The sequence below is a fragment of the Chlorocebus sabaeus genome, chromosome 16, assembly GCF_047675955.1.
Source record: "Chlorocebus sabaeus isolate Y175 chromosome 16, mChlSab1.0.hap1, whole genome shotgun sequence".
Classification (NCBI taxonomy): Eukaryota; Metazoa; Chordata; class Mammalia; order Primates; family Cercopithecidae; genus Chlorocebus; species Chlorocebus sabaeus.
The window spans coordinates 39623255-39647039 of record NC_132919.1 but is presented as its reverse complement, the minus strand read 5'-3'; the positions used below and the strand labels follow the sequence as shown (position 1 = coordinate 39647039).

The window sequence follows — 23785 nt, the reverse complement described above, 5'->3', positions numbered from 1 at the left end:
GTTGGAGAGCGGGCGAGTGGAGTGTCCTTTCGACTCCGCGGACTCGACGGGAGGGACCCTGCAATGCTTAATTAGAACCGGTTGCCATGGCGACAGTCTCTAGGCAGCGTGGGCTGAGCTCTCGGTAGGAATAAAGGGTGGGCCGCCGCTGGACCCTGCGCGCGCCCGCCACCAACTTTCCCTCCAGATCCGAGAGGGGCGGCGCGCTCCACCCCCGGGCCGCGCACGTCCGTGCTCGGCGGCGCGCACGCCTGCGGGAGCCCTCTCCAGGCAACCTAGTGCTGATCGCTCGTGCCGGTGCGGCCGTTAACCGCCCTTGCGGGAGCCCGAGGCTCAAAAACAGCCCCTTACCCTTCCTGAGCTTCCCCCAACCCCTTTCCCGGTCTGTCCCGGGGCATGAGCAGCGATGGCCGGCTGCATCCCTGAGGAGAAAACTTACCGGCGCTTCCTGGAGCTATTCCTGGGCGAGTTTCGCGGACCGTGCGGCGGCGGCGAGCCGGAGCCGGAACCCGAACCCGAACCCGAACCCGAACCCGAACCCGAACCCGAGTCCGAGTCCGAGCCCGAACCTGAACTGGTAGAAGCTGAGGCGGCCGAGGCTTCGGTAGAGGAACCCGGGGAGGAGGCGGCCACAATAGCCGCGACGGAAGAGGGGGACCAGGAGCAAGACCCGGAGCCCGAGGAGGAGGCGGTGGAAGAGGAGGCGGTGGCGGCGGTTGAGGGTGAGGTGGAGGAGGAGGCGGCGGCGACGACGGCGGCGGCAGCCCCGGGGCACTCGGCCGTGCCGCCGCCGCCGCAGCCCCAGCTACCGCCTTTGCCCCCGCTCCCGCGGCCGCTGTCAGAGCGCATCACCCGCGAGGAGGTGGAGGGCGAGAGCCTGGACCTGTGCCTGCAGCAGCTCTACAAATAGTTAAGTAGCTGGGCTCGGCTGGGGGTGGGCCCGCTGTCCCCACCGCGCCGGCCTCGGACGCGGCTCCCTCGGCCCCTCAAACTGCTCTCTTTTCTGCTCGTCTCCCCCGCACCCGCGCCTGCCGCCGCTGAAAGCGCCCCCGCTGCTCGGACCCGGGCGGTCGGCTGAGAGCTGCCCACGCCCGCCTCGGCCCCCACGCCTCCTGCCTGGCCCTGGAGCCGCTCTCCTGAGCCCCCGCGCCTTCCCGCTGGGCCCGGGCCCCTCATCCCCCTTCACCTCGGCCCCCAGCGTCTAGCTCCACTTCACACAACCTTTCCCTTTCCTGACTGGAAAGGTCCTTCCTCCCAGGCTTGAGTTCCCTCTTCTTCCCAGCTCCCTTCTTTCTCCCGGAGGTTTCCTCCCACCCCAGTCTGTCTTTTCCCGGGCAGAGTGCCTTGTTGTTTGGCGGCAGAGACGCGACTCCTTTCTAGTCTGAGCTGCGAGGTGCCTCCTGCGTAACTGCAACAACAATGATGATTTTCCCGGCCCCATATCCAGATAAGAGACTGGAGTAGATTTTCCGTCAGGTGCTCAATGTTGAAAGCGAAGGGCTTTTTAGATATTTTCATACAGGGGAGCCTAGTCTCTTAGTTTAGACATTTGACATTTCATAATTGAGGGAGGTGGGAAGGAGTTGAGAGGGAAGGGTAAGCAAAATTTTGCAAGCGAGCCTTCGGGTGAAAGAGCCGTAATTCATTAAAGTGGAAAAGTCAGGCTGTTTTGATTAAACTGCAATTAGGTGCAGTATTTTCAGTCCATTAAGTAGATGGGGTGGGGTGGGGAGAAAGCAGATGGCTTAGCTACACAGATGAAAGTCTAAAATAGAAAGGTCAAGGCTTTGCCTTTCATCCCAGTTCTGGTTTTTATAGGCCTGAAATAGAAACGGTTTACAATTGCGTTTTTTAATGGAATTGCTAAATAATGACAGAGGAGAATACTAGTAAGTCTCTGAAAACATTGGTAAACCTGAGAAGTCTTTTGCCATTCAGCTGATAGTTGTAATGAAAGGTGTTACTCTGGCCACCCAAAAAGTTTACTACTGCAAGATTCACTGTAATTAAGTTCAAACTCACTTTTGGGATTTTCTCAAAAGCCTAAATAAAAGAAGGGCCTGGAAAATAAACCTGTTTTGTCTTCATCCAAGCTAATAGACACCTGATCAAATCATTCTCCTGTTAAAGCAGCAGTTTATCAATAGGGGAAAATCATTTAACAAATCTTCTATAGAAGTGGACTGTGTTGATGTCTCAGAATATAAGGTATCTAAAATTTAATTTCTAAATACTGTTCAATTACAGTTTTACCTTCAATTAGAAAGGTAATAATGCTTTTTGAGAAATGTAAAATATAAAATGGCGTGTAATACCACCACCCAGAGATAAACAGTATTAACATTTTAGAGTATATCTGGTCTTTGTAAACTATCATAGAAAAGGGCTTCTGAGATGTAATTTTTTACACTATTTAAAGATAAAGCTTCCTGCTTAAAATAAAATGGAAATGTTTATTAAAGGAATTTATCTTAGCAGCAGACTAGCTCTATCTTGACAGTTAATTCTTACCTTTACAAATGCAGTTTGCAGAATTAAACACAATTCAAACTTTAGAGAATGTCCAAATAAGGTCATTAGTTTAGTACAACCCTGAACATTTGCCATGTAAGAAGGTTTTTTTTTTTTTTTTTTTTTTAAATGAAACTTAAATTTAAAGATGGTGGCAAGGGGATACGTGTTTTTTCATATAGAAGGGGTAAGTGGCCGGAGCAGTAGCTCACTCCTGTAATTCCAGCTTTTTGGGAGGCCGAAGTGGCAGATCATGAGGTCAAGAGTTCGAGACCAGCCTGACCAACATGGTGAAACTGCGTCTCTACTGAAAATACAAAAATTAGCTGGGCGTGGTGTCGCGCGCCTGTAATCCCAGCTACTCAGGAGGCTGAGGTAGGAGAATCGCTTGAACCGGAGAGGTGGAGGTTGCAGTGAGCCGAGATTGAGCCAGTGCACTCCAGCCCGGGTGACACAGCGAGACTCTGTCTCAAAAAAAAAAAAAAGGTACCTATGTTTTACTCCTTTCTCCAAATTTAAATCCCCCAAGAGATTAAAATAATTTCAGTGACAATCTGAAAATTTCTGAGGTTAAGGAGAGACTGTCCTTTGAAAAGGTGGAAGCGAGAGATTTTATAACTTTGAGATAATTTGTAAATAAGGGTATAACTGATCTTACAGGAGATGTGAATATAGGGCTATCTGTCTAGTTTATATAGGTCAATATTTTGTATTTAATTTCTCTGTACAATACTAGAGATAACATATTTGTTTTAATCCAGAAGAAACAAATATTCTGAAGTTTTTTTTTTTTTTTTGAGACGGAATCTCGCCCTGTCGTCCAGGCTGGAGTGCAGTGGCTTGATCTCAGCTTACTGCAAGCTCCGCCTCCTGGGTTCACGCCATTCTCCTGCCTCAGCCTCCCCAGTAGCTGGGACTACAGGCGCCTGCCACCATGCCCGGCTAATTTTTTGTATTTTTAGTAGAGACAGGATTTCACCGTGTTAGCCAGGATGGTCTCAATCTCCTGTCCTTGTGATCCAGCCGCCTTGGCCTCCCTAAGTGCTGGGATTACAGGTGTGAGCCACTGCGCCCGGCCCTGAAGTCTTTTTTCTTTCCATTTTTTACCAGTAGACTATGAGAGGAAGATGAAGTCGTTATTAGAGCTATATTGTCATCATATTTTCAGAACAGTTGTTTCCTCAGTTATTCATTTAGTCTGAGTTGGATTTCCCAAGGGGGAAACCAGTATCCCAAGAGTCTGGCAAAGTTAAGTAGTTCCAGATGGCTTGCAGTAATAATGAGGATGGACACTTTAAACATGTCTTGGAAAAGAAAATCGCTGGTTATAGAGGCTAATAATTCAGTTACATTGAATTGTGTGAATCATTAATGACTTTGGATTAGGTCAGAAAATCATTAAACTTTATCTAATTTACAAATATATAAATGGGAAAATATATGGATGCATGTTATATAATACCTATTTTTAAATTGCACATTTTTTCTCATTCAAAAATAATAAACATTCACATTTAAATAAAGGAGTGGAGAACATTCACATAAGCAAAAAGAGGAAAAATACCACTCATTGTTAATCATGCTTTCCATGTTTTTCTCCTGCTTCTCAGGCTACCCCACTTCTTCTCTGTGAGCTTTTAATATTCTGCCTACCCCTTTAATGTTGGTGTTCTGTCCTTGACCTTCTCTTGTCTGGCTGACTTATTTGTCCCTAGTCAATATCAGTCTCTCACATGACTTCAGTTATTGTAGTTATGCTAAAGGCTCCTGACTCTATCTTCATCCTTGCTTTGATTGCTGGAACAGCTTTACCTAGATGTCAAAATTTCCTCAGATTAAACTGTCTAAAACAGAATTCCGTCCTCCAACCCTCTTTACTGCCCCCAAAACAAACAAAACTAAAACCTGATACTCTTTCTGGTGGGTCCATCCCTGACTTCTCCTTTCATCTCTCACATTCAGTCAAATCTGTTAATTCTACCTTGTAAATATCTCTTAAATATGTCTTTCTCCATTCCCACTGTCATTGTTGTCTCTTGCCAGTCTTACCCTTCTGCAATATATTTTCCCCAGTGTAGACAAAATGCTTAATTGTCACACTGGTTAAACATTTGTACCCTTTACCCAGAGTTAGCCAAACTGTAAGGTTAAGGGCACAGGCTTCCACACTGCCAAGTCTGCCCAAGACTTCTGATCCTATTGTAAGGGGTTAGGGTGCAACTACAAATTTCAAATGAAGAGGCTACATAAGATCATCCTCCCTTCTGACATCAACTTCCTGTTTGGGGGTTTCCCCAAACCATCCTCAGATTCAGTAATGCACTAGAAAAACTCATAGAAGTCACTGAAAGCTATTATACTTAGGGATACAGTTCATTACAAAGACAAGCTACAAATTAGAACAAGTCAAAGGAAGAAAGATGCCTAGGGTATAGTCGAAGAGAGTTGTTGGAGATATGAAACTTCTATTGTTCTCAGGGAACATACCTTCCGTACCCTCCCAGCATGAATGTATGGATGTATGGAAATATATACAGGGTATTGCCCACCCAAGAAATTCACCTAAACTTTGGTGTGTATAGAGTTTGTGTTTTGTTTTGTTTTTTAAAGAGATGGGGTCTCACTGTATTGCCCACACTGGATTCAAACTCCTGGCTCAAATGATCCTCTTACCTCAGCAGAGTTTTCATTGAGATTTATTGATTGATTGCATGGTTGAACTCAGTTTCCAGTCTACCCTCTCCAGAGGTTAGGCTCATACTATGGGGTTCAAGAGACCCATCGTGAATAGTAAGAGTACTCATATTACTCCAGAAATTCCAGGGGTTTAGAGGCTACCTCCCAGGAGCTGGAGGCAACATCTGGACCTCTCTTTGGACAAGGTTAAATTTTTTACTACATATCCTTCATCACCTATCTCTCCTTTGCCCTCTAGATAAAATCCAAAAGTAAGGACTTATAATCTTACTTCATTAATCTTATTTCTGGAATCACTATCCACCCACTTCATCCCAATTCTACTCCTCCAGAAACTCCACTTCAGCTATATTAAACGAATGTATTTGTTTGAATGTATTGTGTTCTCTTTTGCCTCTGTACCTTTGCACATAGTATATTTTGGAATATACTTGGAATACTGTGTTCCCCCAAAAGCCACTCCCAACACAATCCAATCTCTTACCCATTTTTTAGTTCTCTAACACTCTTCCTTGAGGAAGCCTTTGTTTACCGTCCTCACACTCATAATGAGTTAGGGGTCCCTTCTGTGTTCCTTTCCGTAATACCCAATGCCATTCTTCTTGTAAGTACTTGGTTTATTTTATTATTTTTTGTCAAAAAATATTTATATCTCTTGTCACTAGACCAGAGGTCTCCAAAGTGAATTGCACCTAAAATACTTCATTGGGGCAAAGGAAGAAAACTTAAGAATCTGTTTATTTGTATATAACATACGAAATTAAGTGCTATTAATATTTGACATATTTATTGAGATTGGCAACTTGTTCTGTATGATGACTGATTTCATGTGAAGCATAGTAAGTGAGGTATTCTGAGGGAGTGCAAATTCCACAGCTCATGGGGGTTGACTGTGGCATCCTTTCTCCAATTTTTAGGCCATTATTATTATAGTTTATCTGTACCTGAGTAATGGATTTATGGATTATATTTTGCGGTTTTAACAAAATTAACCCTCATGAAATGGAAAATTGGCTTTAAAAGTTCCTGTGAAGATGGCCAGGCTTGGTGACTCATTCCTCTAACCCCAGCACTTTGGGAGGCTGAAGCAGGCAGATTGCTTGAGTCTTGGAGTTTGAGACCAGACTGGGCAACATGACAAAACCTCATCTTTACAAATAAAGTATAAAACTTAGCTCAGCTACTCAGGAGGCTGAGATGGGAGGACTGCTTGAGCCCAGGAGGTTGAGGTTGCAGTGAACCATGATCATGTCACTGCATTCCAGCCTGGGTAATAGAGTGAGACCTTGTTTAAAAAAAAAAAGTTTCTATGACAAAATCATGGGTTAAACATAATATTGATAATGCAAGTGTAAGAAACATAAAAGTTAAGAGCTTATAATTCTCCCACCCTTACTTATTACATATGAATTTGTATGGTCAACATATGTGTTTTAAAAATTGGTTTTGGTAACTAGCTATTTTGAGGTTAAACTTAAAAAAAAAACTCATGTTGATAGATGTAGATCTAGTTCTTTCATTGTAGCTACTATATATCATTCTATAGTATGATTATACTATGATTTATCCAATCTCCTATTGATGGACATGTCAGTTGTTTTTAATTTTTTTATTTTATTTTTTATTTTTATTTTTTTGTATTTATTTATTTATTTTCTTTTTGAGACGGAGTCTCGCTCTCTTGCCCAGACTGGAGTGCAGTGGTGTGATCTCGGCTCACTGCAAGCTCCACTTCCCAGGTTCACGCCATTCTCCTGCCTCAGCCTCCTGCGTAGCTGGGACTACAGGTGCCCACCACCACACCCGGCTAATTTTTTGTATTTTTTAGTAGCGACAGGGTTTCACTGTGTTAGCCAGGATGGTCTTGATTTCCTGACCTCGTGATCCGCCCATCTCGGCCTCCCAAAGTGCTGGGATTACAGGCTTGAGCCACTGCGCCTGGCTGTTTTTAATTTTTACACATATATTAAGTTAATACTGACTGCTCTAATGGATACATCCCAAAATCTCAAAGGCTTAACATAATTTTAGTTTATTTCTTGCCCATATAGAGTTCCTTCAGTGGAGAAGGAGGAGCTGTGTTCTGTGAAGTCATTAAGGAACCCAGGCTGATGGAGACTGTCATTTTTAACCTGTGGTTTCCAACGTTGCTCTAGGTGTCAACATTCATCCAGCGAACAAAAGAGAGTGGAGAATGGTGTTTGGAGGTTTTTTTAACGGCCAGTCCTTAGAAGTGGCATATATCACTTCTGTTCATTTTCCATTGGCTAGAATTCAAGTCATATGACACAACCTGGGACCTACATTTCCTAAAAAAGGGAGCTGGGAAATGAATTGCTGACTTGGCAGTTAATTCCAAGAAACAACTCTACATTATGGAAAAAGAGTACAAAATCTTGGTGGGTGGCTTGGTGGCCTCTGCCCTACAGATAATGCTAGTTTGGACATGTCTCCTTGTGCGTATGTTCATAGGTTTCTTGGATATGTTTCTAGAAGTGGAAATGTCAGATTGATATAAGTACATTTTAAATTTATTAGGCATTGCCAGATTGTTTTGTCCAGCAGTACTGTATGAGGAGTCTGGTTCCTCTAAGTTCTTGCTATCATTTGAACTGCCATACCGTGAAGCTTGTATTTTAACCCAGTTGTGTGCCATTATTGCTACTGAACCATGTAGGAAAGAATGCTTATAGCTGAGTATAATCTTGATTTAGGGCATTTTAGAAGACGGGAAACTGCCTAAAGGTCTAAACTGCCTAAAGTCCAGTAGGAATATAATAGGAGCCACATATAGTTTAAAATTTTCTGTTAACTACCTTTTTAAAATTAAAAAGAAACAGGTTAATTTAATTTTAAAATGTATTTTAACTCAATATATCCAAAATATTATTATTGCAACATATAATCCATATTAAAATTTTTTTTTTTTTTTTTTTTTTTGAGACAGAGTCTCTCTCTGTCGCCCAGGCTGGAGTGCAGTGGCGCGATCTCAGCTCACTGCAAGCTCCGCCTCCCGGGTTTACGCCATTCTCCTGCCTCAGCCTCCCGAGTAGCTGGGACTACAGGCGCCCGCCACCTCGCCCGGCTAGTTTTTTGTAATTTTTTTTTTTAGTAGAAACGAGGTTTCACCGTGTTAGCCAGGATGGTCTCGATCTCCTGACCTCGTGATCCACCCATCTCGGCCTCCCAAAGTGCTGGGATTACAGGCTTGAGCCACCGCGCCCAGCCTAAAATATTATTAATAAAATATTTTATATTTTTATACCAAGTTTTTAAAATCCTGTATGTACTTTACACTTACAGGACATCCCAATTTGGTGTATCACATTTCAAATACTTAATAATTATATGGGGCTAATGGCTACCATAACAAACAATTTAGGTTTAGATTTGCTATTTTTTAAGAAAACCACAATTACAACAACAAAAACTTTAATTCCATAACACATATCTAACAATTTTTAATTAATATTTAAAATTAATGAGGAAATACAACATTTCATTATTACATTAGAGACTGGCATTTCATATTGACATCAGAGCCACTTAGCTGGGCACAGTGCCTCACCCCTGTAGTCCCAGCACTTTGGGAGCCAGCCTGTTGCCCAGGCTGGAGTGCAGTGGCGTGAACACAGCTCACTGCAGCCTCAAACTTCTGGGCTCAAGGGGTCGTCCTGCCTCAGCCTTTCAAGTAGCTGGCACTACAGGTGTGTGCTGTCATGCCTGGCTAGTTTCTTCTATTTTGTTTTTTTGTTGTTGTTTTTGAAACAGACTCTTGCTCTGTCACCCGGGCTGGAATGCAGTGGCTCAATCATGGCTCATTGCATCCTTGACTTCCCAGGCTCCTGAGTCGCTGGGACTATAAGCACATGCCACCATGCTCGGCTAATTTTTCTATTTTTTTGTAGAGATGAGGGTTCACTGTGTTAGCCAGGCTGGTTTTGAACTCCTGGCCTCAAGTGATCTGTCCACCTCAGCCTCCCAAAGTGCTAGAATTGCAGGTGTGAGCCACCACGCCCAGCCTACTGGTTGTTTTCTTTCCAGGTTTTTATAGGCCTATTCTCATCATCTTCTTTCTCTTTATTATTATTTTCCTTTTCTGCTCTCCCATGAAAGGTAGAGGATAAGGGAAGAAAGAGAAGAAAGTATTCCATTCCCACATCCCTTTAGGTTGGCTTCTTATTTTATATTTTTGTTCGTGCATTTGTTTTGCTTTGTTAACATTTTCAATTAGCTATAGAAATGTTTGCAATTCTTATTACTGATTAGCATTCCAAAACTTTGTAATGAACATTTTTTTTTTTTTTTTTGAGACAGAGTCTCGCTCTATCACCAAGTTGGAGTGCAGTGACACGATCTCTGCTCACTGCAACCTCCGACTTCCGGGTTCAAGTGATCCTTTTGCCTCAGTCTCCTGAGTAGCTGGGATTACAGGCATGTGTCACCATGCCCAGCTAATTTTTGTATTTTTAGTAGAGACAGGTTTTCACCATGTTGCCCAGGATGGTCTCGAACTCCTGACCTTGTGATCCTCCTGCCTTGACCTCCCAAAGTGCTGGAATTACAGGTGTGAGCCACCACACTTGGCCATTTTTCATGGATTTAAAAGAGTATCCTCATATGAATTCTTTGAGAATATTGTGAACAATGACAAGTTTGAAGAATAATACGATATGAAGAGTAATGAACTGTTTAAAAGATTGAGAGTATCCTTAATTTTTCATGTATATTTTCACTTAATACTCTCTGGTGTATAGCTCTGAGAAAGACTGGTTCATTACTACCTACCGTAGTTTAAGAAAGAAAAAGAACCAAAACAATAATTGCCTGGTTAGAAGTATCAAAGATAGCTTTTTTCCTGGTGACTTGATTCCATAATGATTTTTAAGATAACTATAGAAACATTACTATTATCGTCTTTTATGGATTAAAGTATTTAAACTGCTTTTTGCCACAAAGGACAACCTCTGGTCTTTGATATTTTTGTAATTTCTTTTTTTTTTTTTTTCGAGATGGGGTATCCTGTTACCCAGGCTGGAGTGCAGTGGCCCAATCTCGGCTCACTGCAACCACCACCTCCCAAGTTCAAGTGATCCTCCCGCCTCAGCTTCCCATGTAGCTGGGATTACAGGTGTGCGCTACCATGCCTGGCTAATTTTTGTGTTTTAGTAGAAGCGAAGTTTCACCATGTTGGCCAGGCTGGTCTAGAACTCCTGACCTCACGTCATCCACCCGCCTTGGCCTCCCAAAGTGCTGAGATTACAGACACGAACCACTCCACCCAGCCTATTTTTGTAATTTCTGTTTTATTTTGTTTTTGTTTTTGAGATGGAGTCTCACTCTGCTGCCCAGGCTGAAGTGCAGTGGCATGATCTTGGCTCACTGCAACCTCCGCCTCCCAGGTTCAAGTGATTCTCCTGACTCAGCCTCCTGAGTAGCTTGGATTACAGATCCGAGCCACCACGCCTGGCTAATTTTTGTATTTTTAGTAGAAACAGGGTTTCACCATGTTGGTCAGGCTGGTCTCGAACTCCCGACCTCATGTTCTGCCCACCTCAGCCTCCCAAAGTGCTGGGATTACAGGCGTGAGCCACTGTGCCCGGCCTGTAATTTCTTATTCACATTTTTTTCTATGTTGTGAATCTAAATACAAAAACTAAAATACTAATAAGCCTGTTTTTTTTTGAGAAGTATATTGTAGCTAACCTCCACCTTTGCATAAGAAAAACAAAAAATAAAATATAAGTCCTTAAGGTGATATGTGTTTTTAGAAAAAAATAATATATGTGTATATATTTGTGTATATGCGTGTATCTATATACACACACATACTAAAAATACTAAAAGGCTAAAATGCTAAAGGGCAATAATTAGGTTGTAAACACGTTCTTTATGGACTCTAACATGTTATTACATAAATATGAGATGACAATCATTAAATTAAGCTATCACTGATTTTGCAAAAGGAATGATCTCTTAAGTTCTGGGATTTGATTTCTGACAACTCTGAATATTAATTAGTTCAAACTGGTTTAAGGCAGCTTATAAATAGTTTCGTTTATTACTTGGAAAGATATTGGTCCTATTATTCACAATATACTTATATATAATCATAGAAACAAAAATATTTTCAACTTTTTCGGAGTCACGTGGAAGTTAACTATACATCTAGAAAAAATTTTCAGTGTTTTAAAACAAAAACAGTTTTGCATCTATAATAAAAACCCTTTGCCCAGGGTATTTTCTGATCTTGGATTGATAAATATCTTTCTGTAATAGTTAACAATGTAAACTTGCAGAAGGTCAGCATTGTCTACACCCAAAATAACAATTGTACAAGTATGAATAGTAGATAACTGTTCCTGTTTCTCTTGCTGCTGTGTACTATATTGTACTAAACTATATAAACTTCTTTAGGCATTGTTTTATATTTATTACCTCTTTTAATCACCATAAAAATATATGATAAAGATTTTTATCATTAACGTGTTTTGCAGATAAAAAAGCTGAGGCACATAGAATTGTTTAAAGAACAAGTTTTCACCATCAGCAGTGTCACCAGGACATTAAGACTAGGCAGTCAGACTTGAGAGATTATAATTATGATGTTCATTTTATGATTCTCATGCTACATTACAAACATTTCCTACAGGGAAAAATTTCAATGCAAATGTAGAAATTGAATTTTGATTACTGCCATTTGCTTAGCTCAGGCTTTTATCACTTCTTGCCTTGCTTACTTTAGTAGCCTCCCAACAAATTTCCCTGCCACTGGTCTTTTTTCCTTTTAATCTAGCTTCACTGGATTTTCCATCATTATTGAACTCACTGTGGTTCTTTCTATAAATTATTTATTTATTTATTTATTTATTTAGAGATGGAGTTTTGCTCTTATTGCTCAGGCTGGAGTACAATGGCACGATCTCAGCTCACCGCAACCTCTGCCTCCCGTTCAAGTGATTCTCCTGCCTCAGGCTCCCGAGTAGCTGGGATTACAGGCATATGCCAACACGCCAGGCTAATTTTGTATTTTTAGTAGAGATGGTGTTTCTCCATGTTGGTCAGGCTGGTCTTGAACTCATGACCTCAGGTGATCCACCTGTCTCGGCCTCCCAAAGTGTTGGGATTACAGGCGTGAGCCACCATGCCCAGCCTAAAATTTATACCTATTTATTTACTTATAGACAGAGTTTCACTCTGTTACCCAGGCTGGAGTGCAGTGGTGTGATCTTGGCTCACTGCAGCCTCCATCTCCCAGGTTCAAACGATTCTCCTGCCTCAGCCTCCCAAGTAGCTGGGATTACAGGTGCCTGCCACCACGCCCAGCTAATTTTTTGTAGTTTTAGTAGACACGGGGTTTTACCATGTTGGCCAGGCTGGTCTCGAACTCCTGGCCTCAAGTGATCTGCCCACCTCAGCCTCCGAAAGTGCTAGGACTACAAGCATGAGCCACTGTGCCCTGCTATTTTTTTAAATAGAGATGGGGTCTCCCTATGTTACCCAGGCTGGTCTCAAATTCCTAGGCTCAAGTGATCCACCCACCTTGGCCTCCCAAAGTGCTAGGATTGTAGGTATGAGCTACCTTGCCTGGCCCTTACCCTGATTCTCTAAAGATATCATGTTATTTCCTGTCTTTCTGCCTTTGTAGATGCTGTTTCTTCTCCAAGGAGCATCCGCTTCCTTGACTAACTAGAATAAACCTTCCTTTGGAGGCGGATAGGGTGGTTGGATTTTTATTTTATCTTCCACTCAAAAAAGTATCTTGTTCAGGCATTACCTGTAGATAAAGAGCCGTCTAAGGGTTTTGCACCAAATATTTCTCTAAACTCTTTATCTCTAATGAAAGAAAAGAAAAAGTTAACAATTATTGCTGTTTATTTTTATTTTTATTTTATTTTATTTTTTGAGACAGAGTTTCACTCTTGTTGCCCAGGCTGGAGTGCAATGGCACAGTATCAGCTCACCACAACCTCCACCTCCTGGGTTCAAGCGATTCTCCTGCCTCAGCCTCCCACGTAGCTGGGATTACAGGCATATGCCACTATGCCTGGCTAAATTTGTATTTTCAGTAGAGATGGGGTTTCTCCATGTTGGTCAGGCTGGTCTTGAACTCTCGACCTCAGGTGTTCTGCCTGCCTTGGCCTCCCAAAGTACTGGGATTACAGGTGTGAGCCAATGCACCCAGCCTATTGCTGTTTATTAAAAACATAATTTAGAATCCAGAAATTCTTTAAACAATAGACTAAAAAAATAGTTCACAACTTGGTATATGGCTTATAACAATGGCAAAAATTTAAAAATACATTATTTTTCACTTACTAAGATGCCTGGAGATATTTTTTTCCATTTAGTACTTGACTAATCTTGCAATCTGTTTAAATTTTTCATTTTCACTATTATTTAAATAACTGAAGATACCTATCTTCTATATAATTTTAATTCCTAATGCAGCCGTCATCTACTCAACAAATGTCTCCTTTGGAAAGAAATCCTGTGTCTTTTTTTTCCCTTTAAGTAAAAAGAGAGACTGGGCTCAGTGGCTCCCGCCTGTAATTCCAGCACTTTGGGAGGTCAAAGTGGGCGGATTGCTAGAGCTACCAAGTTTGAGACCAACCTGGGCAACATGACAAAACCCTGTCTTTACAAAAAAATACAAAAATTAGCTGGGCATGGCGGTGCATGCCTGTAGTCCCAGCTACTCGGGAGGCTGAGGTGGGAGGATGATCTGAACCCGGGAGGCTGCCCTGAGCCTGGGAGGTGGAGGTTGCAGTGAATCAAGATTGCACCACTACACTCCAGCCTGAGTGATACAGCCAGACCTTGTCTCAAAAAATACATATATAAATGAAAAGAAATATTTTTGTTTAGTTTGCAATCTGTATTAATGTCATATATTAAGTATCTGCTCTTTTAGAAGCAATAAAACACATATGGGTCATATAAGCAGTGGATTGGCCGGGCGTGGTGGCTCATGCCTGTAATCCCAGCACTTTGGGAGACTGAGGCAGGCAGATCACTTGAGGTCAGGAGTTCGAGACCGGCCTGGCCAACGTGGCAAAACCCCATCTCTACTAAAAATACAAAAATTAGATGGGCATGGTGGTACACACTTGTAGTCCCAGCTATTCGGGAGGTTGAGGCAGGAGAATTGCTTGAGCCCAAGAGGTGGACGTTGTAGTGAACTGAGATTGTGCCACTGCACTCCGGCCTGGGTAACAGAGCAAAACTATCTAAAACAAAAAAACAAAAACAAAAACAAAAAAAACCACACAAAAAAACAGTGGATTATAAATTGACATAAAGCATTGATCACTTGTATTCTGTAAGAGTCATGGATTATAACTCTCACCGTTGTATCCATATACTGTAACATAGTTTTGGAATCCTCATTGTAAAATCATTATTCCTTTGCATAATGAATTAAAAAATGGCTCAAAGTAAAGATTATCTTTCAGAGGCAGAATTCCATTTTATATATTAAAATACCCAATTTATGTTTAAGTATAATATTAAAGTAAAACTATCCTTGACTATGAAGGAAAAGAGGAGGAAATAAGACTAATGATATTAGCTTTAGTGCAGGCCTGTAAAAAATACATTGAAGATTAAAATATAATTGAGCTGGGCATGTTAGCATACTCCTTTAGTTCCAGCTACTCCAGAGGAGGAGCAAGAGGATCACTTGAACCCAGGAGATCAAGGCCGTAATATGCTATGACTGCACCTATGAATAGCCACTGCATTCCAGCCTGGGCAACATAGTGAGACCCCATTTTAAAATTAAACAGGTAAAATATATTGATTATCAAATATAAAATAAAAACATTCTCTCAGATTGAGACCTTACAAATGAATAGCAAAAATTAGTACTTTGGTGTTGTTCAAACCAGCTAATTAAACATCACAATGGAAAAATCTATTAAATATTATATTAAGTAATTAGGATATTTTTATGTTCTTTTTTTTTTTTTTTTTTTTTTTTGAGACGGAGTCTTGCTCTGTCGCCCAGGCTGGAGTGCAGTGGCGCGATCTCGGCTCACTGCAAGCTCCGCCTCCCGGGTTCCCGCCATTCTCCTGCCTCAGCCTCCTTATGTTCTTACATAGGTCAAAATTATCAAACCATGAAACTGAATTTTTTCTCACTTCCCCAAGGACTGTAAAAGATTTTTAATTAAGCTTTCTGTATTGAGAATTCCCTTGGTTTTAAGAAGCTTTTTATTTTACTGTAACTTTTCTTTTTTTTTTTTATTAGACGGAGTCTCATTTTGTCACCAGGCTGGAGTGCAGTGGCGCAATCTCAGCGTGCTGCAACCTCTGCCTCCAGGGTTCAAGTGATTCTCCTGCCTCAGTCTCCCAAGTAGGTGGGACTACAGGCGCATGCCACCACGCCCAGCTGATTTTTGTATTTTTAGTAGAGACGGGGTTTCACTATGTTGACCGGGATGGTCTCAATCTCTTGACCTTGTGATCCGCCCACCTTGGCCTCCCAAAGTGCTGGGATTACAGGCGTGAGCCACCACGCCCAGCTATTTTACTGTAACTTTTCTAAGTGGTTGTCAAATAAAGATAGTCTTATGTCTGGCTTGGTAATTTTTGTGGTTAATATATACTATGAAAAAATTATAGGTATGCAGTTCTATGCATATATGATCAGCCATGTCAAAGCAAGTATTGAGTTGTTTGACATTTCATAATATGTATAGTTAAAAGTAAATTCTAAAAAAAAAAAAATGGTAAGACCAGGCACGGTGGCTCCCAGCACTTTGGGAGGCCAAGGCGGGTGGATCACACGGTCAGGAGATTGAGACCATCCTGGCCAATGTGGTGAAACCCCGTCTCTACTAAAAATACAAAAATTAGCCAGGTGTGGTGGCAGGTGCCTGTTGTCCCAGCTAATCGGGAGGCTGAGGCAGCAGAATCACTTGAACCCAGGAGGCGGAGCTTGCAGTGAGACGAGACCGTGCCACTGCATTCCAGCCTGGCAACAAAGTGAGACTACATCTCAGAAAATAAAAAAAGAAAAGAAAAGAAAAATATATGATTAAAGACAGTAAGGGCCGGGCACGGTGGCTTATGCCTGTAATCCCAGCACTTTGGGAAGCTGAGGCAGGCAGATCACGAGGTCAGTAGATTGAGACCATCCTGGCTAACATGGTGAAACCCGTCTCTACTAAAAATACAAAAATTGTCTGGGCGCCTGTAGTCCCAACTATGCGGGAGGCTGAGACAGGAGAATGGCGTGAACCCGGGAGGTGGAGCTTGCAGTGAGCCGAGATCGCGCCACTGCACTCCAGCCTGGGCCACAGAGCGAGACTCCATCTCAAAAAAAAAAAAAAAAAAAAAAAAAAAAAAACACTGACATCAATGAGTTTATTTTTTTATTCACTTGTTTTCCACCTCATTACAGAACGAATTTCAAGTGGCAAATTAATTTTTTATAATGGAAGTAATATTTATTTACTCATCAAAAATTAAGTACTTACCATATGCCAGACACTGTGCTAAATGCTACTTATTCAGAGATGTATGTGTTTCTTTCCTCAAGAAGTGTGAGGTTTAGAGAAAAAGACAACTTAACCAGCAAGTACAATACAATGTGAGCATGTTATTATTAACTCAATATTATGTATGAAGTGATATACTGAGTACCTTACACACTGTTATTCTCTGTTTTTCAGGTAAGGAAATTAATTCTTAGAGACATTAGGTAACTTGTCCAAGGTCACACAATAAGTGTTAGAATCAGAATTTGAACTCGGATGTGTCTGACTCCAAAGCTTGTTATCTTGCTGCCTCTGTACAATATACTGATTAGAGTTAAGGTACAGCGATGCAGGCCGGGCGCAGTGGCTCACACCTGTAATCCCAGGACTTTGGGAGGCCAAGGCGGGCAGATCACAAGGTCAAGAGATCAAGACCATCCTGGCCAATATGGTGAAACCCTGTCTCTACTAAAAATACAAAAATTAACTGGGTGTAGTGGCGTGCACCTGTAGTCCTAGCTACTTGGGAGTCTGAGGCAGGAGAATTGCTTGAACCTGGGAGGCAGAGGTTGCAGTGAGCCGAGATCATGCTACTGCACTCCAGCCTGGTGGTAGAGTAATACTCCATCTAAAAATAAATAAATAAATAAAAGATATAGTGATGCAGAGGATTTTATGGGGACACTGAGACACGGATGTCAAAGTAGTCCATTGGATTTTGGAAGGGGACACTTAAATGAGGTTTAGAAGACTCAGTAAGAATTAGCCAAGAGGAAGAGGGAGCTGAAAAGCATTCCACCAGAGACATTACCATGTGCAAAGGCATGGAGATGAGAAAGCATAGCACATTTGGTACTTGTCTGACTTTTATTTCTCTTAATAAAGGAGGGTAAACCTGCAAGGAAAACCAGAGAATAACCTGAAAGTAATTCATTCATTCATTTATTCAGTTACTGTTGGGCACTGTAGACTCTGTATTTGCTATATTTCTAGGAAGATACTGGAATTTTTAAACTAAAAGTCACAGACATGTCACACATGTTAAACAACATACAACATAATCAGGAAGCAGAAGAGCCTTAAAATCTTCCGCGCTGTAGTTTGTTTTATTTGGCTTTTAGAACAATGCCTTCTAAATTGTAAAATCTCTTTCTCTCTCCCTTTTTTTTTTCCTTGATCATTTCTCTCATCATGCTACCTGATGCCAAGCTATGTGGATATTTTAGAACTTGAAGACGGCCTAAACTGTTCCCATTTCAACTATGCTTAAATCCTATCGGCCGGGCGCGGTGGCTCAAGCCTGTAATCCCAGCACTTTGGGAGGCCGAGACGGGCGGATCACGAGGTCAGGAGATCGAGACCATCCTGGCTAACACAGTGAAACCCCGTCTCTACTAAAAAAATACAAAAAACTAGCTGGGCGCGGTGGCGGGCGCCTGTAGTCCCAGCTACTCGGGAGGCTGAGGCAGGAGAATGGCGTAAACCCGGGAGGCGGAGCTTGCAGTGAGCCGAGATCTGGCCACTGCACTCCAGCCTGGGCGACAGAGCGAGACTCCGCCTCAAAAAAAAAAAAAAAAAAAAAAAAAAATCCTATTTACTTCCTAAAGATTTGTAAAAGGATAGGTATGTTTCTGTTTATCAGTATTCACTGTGTGACCTTATCACACTGGATAAATGTACTAAAAGTACTAAAACAGATCCTTTCAAGGACATGTCTGCAGAGATAGAAGCATACTGAGCTGCTGAGTAGTATACAGGACTACACAAGACCATGACCCATAAATCAACGTATAAAGCTTAGGAGGTAGAGAATAACTTTTCTGAGTTTGAAGGGGTTTGAAGGGGTGATGTTCATGGATACATTTATCATTCAGTGAGATAAGTTTTTATTAGTTTATTTTTTCCATCCTTATAGTCTAAAGAGACAGGCTTTAACACTCATTTCAAATGCTATGTCTCACTAGAAGAATTTCCCTGAGGTCAAGTGGAAGTATCATTCCCTCCCATGAACTACCCCCGTATTGTACCAAAAGACATTTGGTAATTCCTTCCTTTTTATTGTAAGTCATTTATATGCATTTCTTATCTCTTTTATTAAATTGTACCTTCCTTGAAGCCGAATTCATGTTTGATCCACAGCACTTAAACCTTGTACATATGAGGCACCGAGTTAATATTTAATGAATTAAAGCATAGCACATATATTATAAACTAAATTATTAGAGCAGTGTTTCTTAAGTGTTGAACATGAATTACCTACATCAAAATTATCTCGAATGTTTTGTTAAAAATGCAAATTCCTGTGCTCCTGCCCACGCCTACTGAACAAGAATTTCTATGGGTTCCAGGAATCTGTTTTGAATAAAAATTGTAGGTAATTGGCTGGGTGCGGTGGCTCATGCCTGTAATCCCAACACTTTGGGAGGCTGAGGCAGGTGGATCACTTGAGGTCAGGAGTTCGAGACCAGCCTGGCCAACATGGTGAAACCCTGTCTCTACTAAAAATGCAAAAATTAGCTGAGTGTGGTGACGCATGCCTGAAATCCCAGCTACTCAGGAGGCTGAAGCAGGAGAATCACTTGAACCAGGGAGGCAGAGGTTGTAGTGAGCTGAGATCACGCCATTGCACTCCAGCCTGGGTGACAAGAGGAAAACTCCATCCCCCACCCCGCCCAAAAAAAAACCATTGTAGGCCGGGCGCGGTGGCTCAAGCCTGTAATCCCAGCACTTTGGGAGGCCGAGACAGGCGGATCACGAGGTCAGGAGATCGAGACCATCCTGGCTAACACGGTGAAACCCCGTCTCTACTAAAAAATACAAAAAACTAGCCGGGCAATGTGGCCAGTGCCTGTAGTCTCAGCTACTTGGGAGGCTGAGGCAGGAGAAGGGCGTGAACCCGGGAGGCGGAGCTTGCAGTGAGCTGAGATCCGGCCACTGCACTCCAGCCTGGGCGGCAGAGCGAGACTCCGTCTCAAAAACAAACAAACAAAAAAAACATTGTAGGTAATTATGGTGTACGCTAAAGTTTGAGAACCACTGCATTAGGGAGAATGTAAGAATCCAAATTAAAGTTACATTTATGTGAAAGGACAGATGTATATCTTGGTAAAAATTATAAACATTTAGTACATCGTGGAGTATAGAATATAAGAAAAAGTGAATAAATAGATATTTTCAATGGAAATTTTTCTGTATTACAGTGAGGACCAATGTTCAATATTTTGGAAAGTTCAATCTAAAAAAGCATATTTAGATGTAAATAATTTTGAATATTGGCTATTTCCTGTGAATACATGTGAAAGTACCATGGTTTTATAATTAAAGACTAAGAAAAGACATATTGGACATCATATCTGCACATCCTTATATTGCTATATGCTAACATTGCCTTTTAGGGCATGCTTCTTTATAAAATAGTTTGTAACTAATAGTACTATCAGAAATATTGTAGTTTAGAGAATACTTAACATATTTTGCTCCTTATTTTTCTGTAACAACACATTATATCGTTAGATTTATTTGTAGATTTTCTTTTTTGTGAATGTTTTATCTGTGATTTTTTAAAAATGTGAAATTGTTGTTTGAATGCCATTTATCTTGGCTTATGCATTATTGAATTGATAAAGACTAAGACAAGCTATAACAAGCAAGTAATATAAATCTTCATCTAGGTAATTCTTTTTTTTTTTTTTTTTTTTTGAGACTGAGTCTTCCTCTGTCTCCAGGCTGGAGTGCAGTGGCGTGATCTCAGCTCACTGCAACTTCCACCTCCTGGGTTCAAGCGATCTCCTGCCTCAGCCTCCCAAGTAGCTGGGACTACAGGCACACGCCACCATGACCTGGCTGATTTTTGTATTTTTAGTAGAGACGAGGTTTCACCATGTTGGCCAGGATGTTCTTGAACTCCTGATCTCACATGATCTGCCCGCCTTGGCCTCCCAAAGTGCTGGGATTACAGGTGTGATAAAGTAATTATATAAACCTAAGCTGTCTTTATAATGGAAATGTTTAAAATAATGCTTGTAATGTAGAGCACTGGTCCAAGTATTTTACATACATTAGTTCATTTAATCCTCATGACAACTAAATAAGATAGGCATTGTTATTATCCTTATATTCCAAGTAAGGAAACTGAGGTATAGATTAAGTGATCTAAGTTTACACAGCTGATAAGTAGCTAGGATATGAGCCAGTACAATATAGCTTCAGAGTCAGCATTCTCAACCACTCTATAATAATGTTATTGTATTTTTAATTAGCTATTCATTTGACTTTGTCATAATCATTATCAGATCTTCCAGCAGTTACATGGCAGATATTTTCAAGTAAATTTTTTTTTTTTTTTTTTTTTGAGACGGAGTCTCGCTCTGTCGCCCAGGCTGGAGTGCAGTGGCCGGATCTCGGCTCACTGCAAGCTCCGCCTCCCGGGTTCACGCCATTCTCCTGCCTCAGCCTCCTAAGTAGCTGGGACTACAGGCGCCCGCCACCTCGCCCGGCTAGTTTTTTGTATTTTTTTAGTAGAGACGGGGTTTCACCGGGTAAGCCAGGATGGTCTCGATCTCCTGACCTCGTGATCCGCCCGTCTCGGCCTCCCAAAGTGCTGGGATTACAGGCTTGAGCCACCGCGCCCGGCCTCAAGTAAATATTTTAAACAAATTCAGCCTACATCTAAACAATATCTTTTAAAAATTGTTTTTAGGCCGGGCGCGGTGGCTCAAGCCTGTAATCCCAGCACTTTGGGAGGCCGAGACGGGTGGATCACGAGGTCAGGAGATCGAGACCATCCTGGCTAACACGGTGAAACCCCGTCTCTACTAAAAAATACAAAAAACTAGCCGGGTGAGGTGGCGGGTGCCTGTAGTCCCAGCTACTCGGGAGGCTGAGGCAGGAGAATGGCGTGAACCCGGGAGGCAGAGCTTGCAGTGAGCTGAGATCCGGCCACTGCACTCCAGCCCGGGTGACAGAGCGAGACTCCGTCTCAAAAAAAAAAAAAAAAACAAATTGTTTTTAATGCTATTCTTACTTTTACTGACTATATGTAATAATATTGAGATTTCTTAAAAAAATAATTGGATTTCAGAGAATTGTTTTCGCCTGCCATTTTTGGTGTTTGTGATGGTAATAGATGGTCATTTAACTTAAAAAAAAAAAAAAAAAAAAGGTCAGACATGGTGGCTCACGCACTTTGGGAGGCCGAAGCTGTGAGGATTGCTTGAGCCCAGGAATCTGAGACCAGCCTGGACAACATAGTGAAACCCTATCTCTACAAAAACATTTTAAAAATTAGCCAGACATGGTGGTGCGCCTCTGTAGTCCCAGCTACTTAGGAGGCTGAGATAGGAGGATCCCTTGAGCCCAGGAGTTTGTGGTTGTAGTGAGTCATGATCGCACCACTGCACTCCAGCCTGGATGACAGAGGAGAACCTGTCTCCAAAAAAAGCGGAGGGAGCATTGATTGACCCAAATGAAAATACAGTAATTTTAATTTTCCGAAGCTATTAGAACACATGATGGATTCTTATGACAAAATCTAGATAAATTTGCATACCAATTTTGAAAAATTATATATAAAATGTTTAGTAATGTGTATTTCTTTCTGATAAAAGGCACTAGTTTTTCTCTACAAAAATGCATTTTGAAATTAATGTCTCGTGGTACACAGGAATAAAATATTTGTCCTTGATCTCTGTCATTTCCTCATTTTAAATTCACCAAATAGGTCATTTTAGGTGTCATTTATTGCTTTATTTTAATAAATACTGAAAATGATTAACCACGTTGTAGAAATACCCAACTTATGAACTCATGAATATTGGGCTATGTTTTAATATGTAAATTATGTTTAAAAATTAATCTGTTTCTTCAAAACATTGACTTGCCTAAGTGGTTTAATTGAATACCATCAGACTATGTTATAATCAGGACAGCTCAGAAGAAAAGAGCTAAATTAGAGAGAGAAACCCAGAATGAAAAATAAGGGAGAGTTTAACCCTTAGAATAAAGGGTTAGAAAAAGAGGAGATGGGCTATAGGAATCTTTAATAAGAAGATTATAGGACTGGGTGCAGTGGCTCATGACTGTGTAATCGCAACACTTTGGAGGATGAAGCAGGAAGATTGCTTGAGCCCTGGAGTTTGAGACCAGCCTGGGCAACATAGCAAGACCCTGGCTTTACAAAAAAAATCAGCCAGGCGTGGTAGTGCCTGCCTGTACTCCTAGCTACTTGGCAGGCTGAGGAAGGAGGATCCCTTAAGCTCAGAACTTGAAGGCTGCAGTGAGCCATTCAATCACCACTGAACCCCAGCTTGGGTGACAGAGTGAGACCTTGTTCCCCCACCTCAAAAAAATCATAGGTATGCCCAAACATTTTGCTCTTAATAGCATAATTAAGATATTTTTATTTTCAGTGCAAATTTGTAATCTAGTAAATTGAAAAACTTTATGAACATTGAATTATCTGTGGAACTCAAAGGAAAAAGGATCACTGTAATTTTATATTTTACATAAGAAAAGATTTCTTGAACTGTTTTGCTTTGATCTATATTTTGTCATTTCATTGAGAGTAGAGAAAGAATGAATCACTTTTTACAAGCAAAATATTTTTCTTTTCTTAATTTGACACCAGTATGAAACTTACCCAAGGTGTTTAAGTTTTTAAAATGTAAACTGAAGATTTTATTGTTATTAAAGTACCATTTTACCTGATGACTGCGAGGATTCAGCATAGTGCGAGGGAGTGGGTAACAAGTACCTAAAAGTGTACATAGGGCAACTAATAACTGTTGAAAGAATGATAGTGTCCTGTTTCTCAAACAGAATTTTATCTTACTACACAAGGAATTTAATCCACTTTATTCTATAGAGTTTCCTACTAGAATATAAGCTCCACAAGGCAGAGACTTTCTTTTGCTCACCATCCTATCCTCAGTACCTGGAATACTGAATGCTTAGGACATAGAAGGTTTTCGGAAAGTACTTAATGATTAAATATATGCTTAACACATTTTTTATAGTGGCAAAATATACATCACTTATGGGTTTGATATTGTTGTTGTTTTGAACCAAGATTTCGCTCTATCACCCAGGCTGGAGTA

At 41.3% G+C, this 23785-nt stretch overlaps 1 protein-coding gene across 1 annotated transcript in view; it reads left to right on the top strand.

Moving 5' to 3' along the window:
* Positions 1 to 262: 262 nt before the first annotated feature.
* PPM1E (protein phosphatase, Mg2+/Mn2+ dependent 1E) overlaps positions 263 to 23785 on the top strand; it is a 210798-nt gene continuing 187275 nt past the window's right edge. Inside the window, exon 1 of the mRNA XM_008011261.3 lies at positions 263 to 909. Within this exon, the coding sequence (XP_008009452.2) occupies positions 407 to 909 (503 nt within the window). The 5' untranslated portion in view covers positions 263 to 406. The remainder of the gene's footprint in view (positions 910 to 23785) is intronic.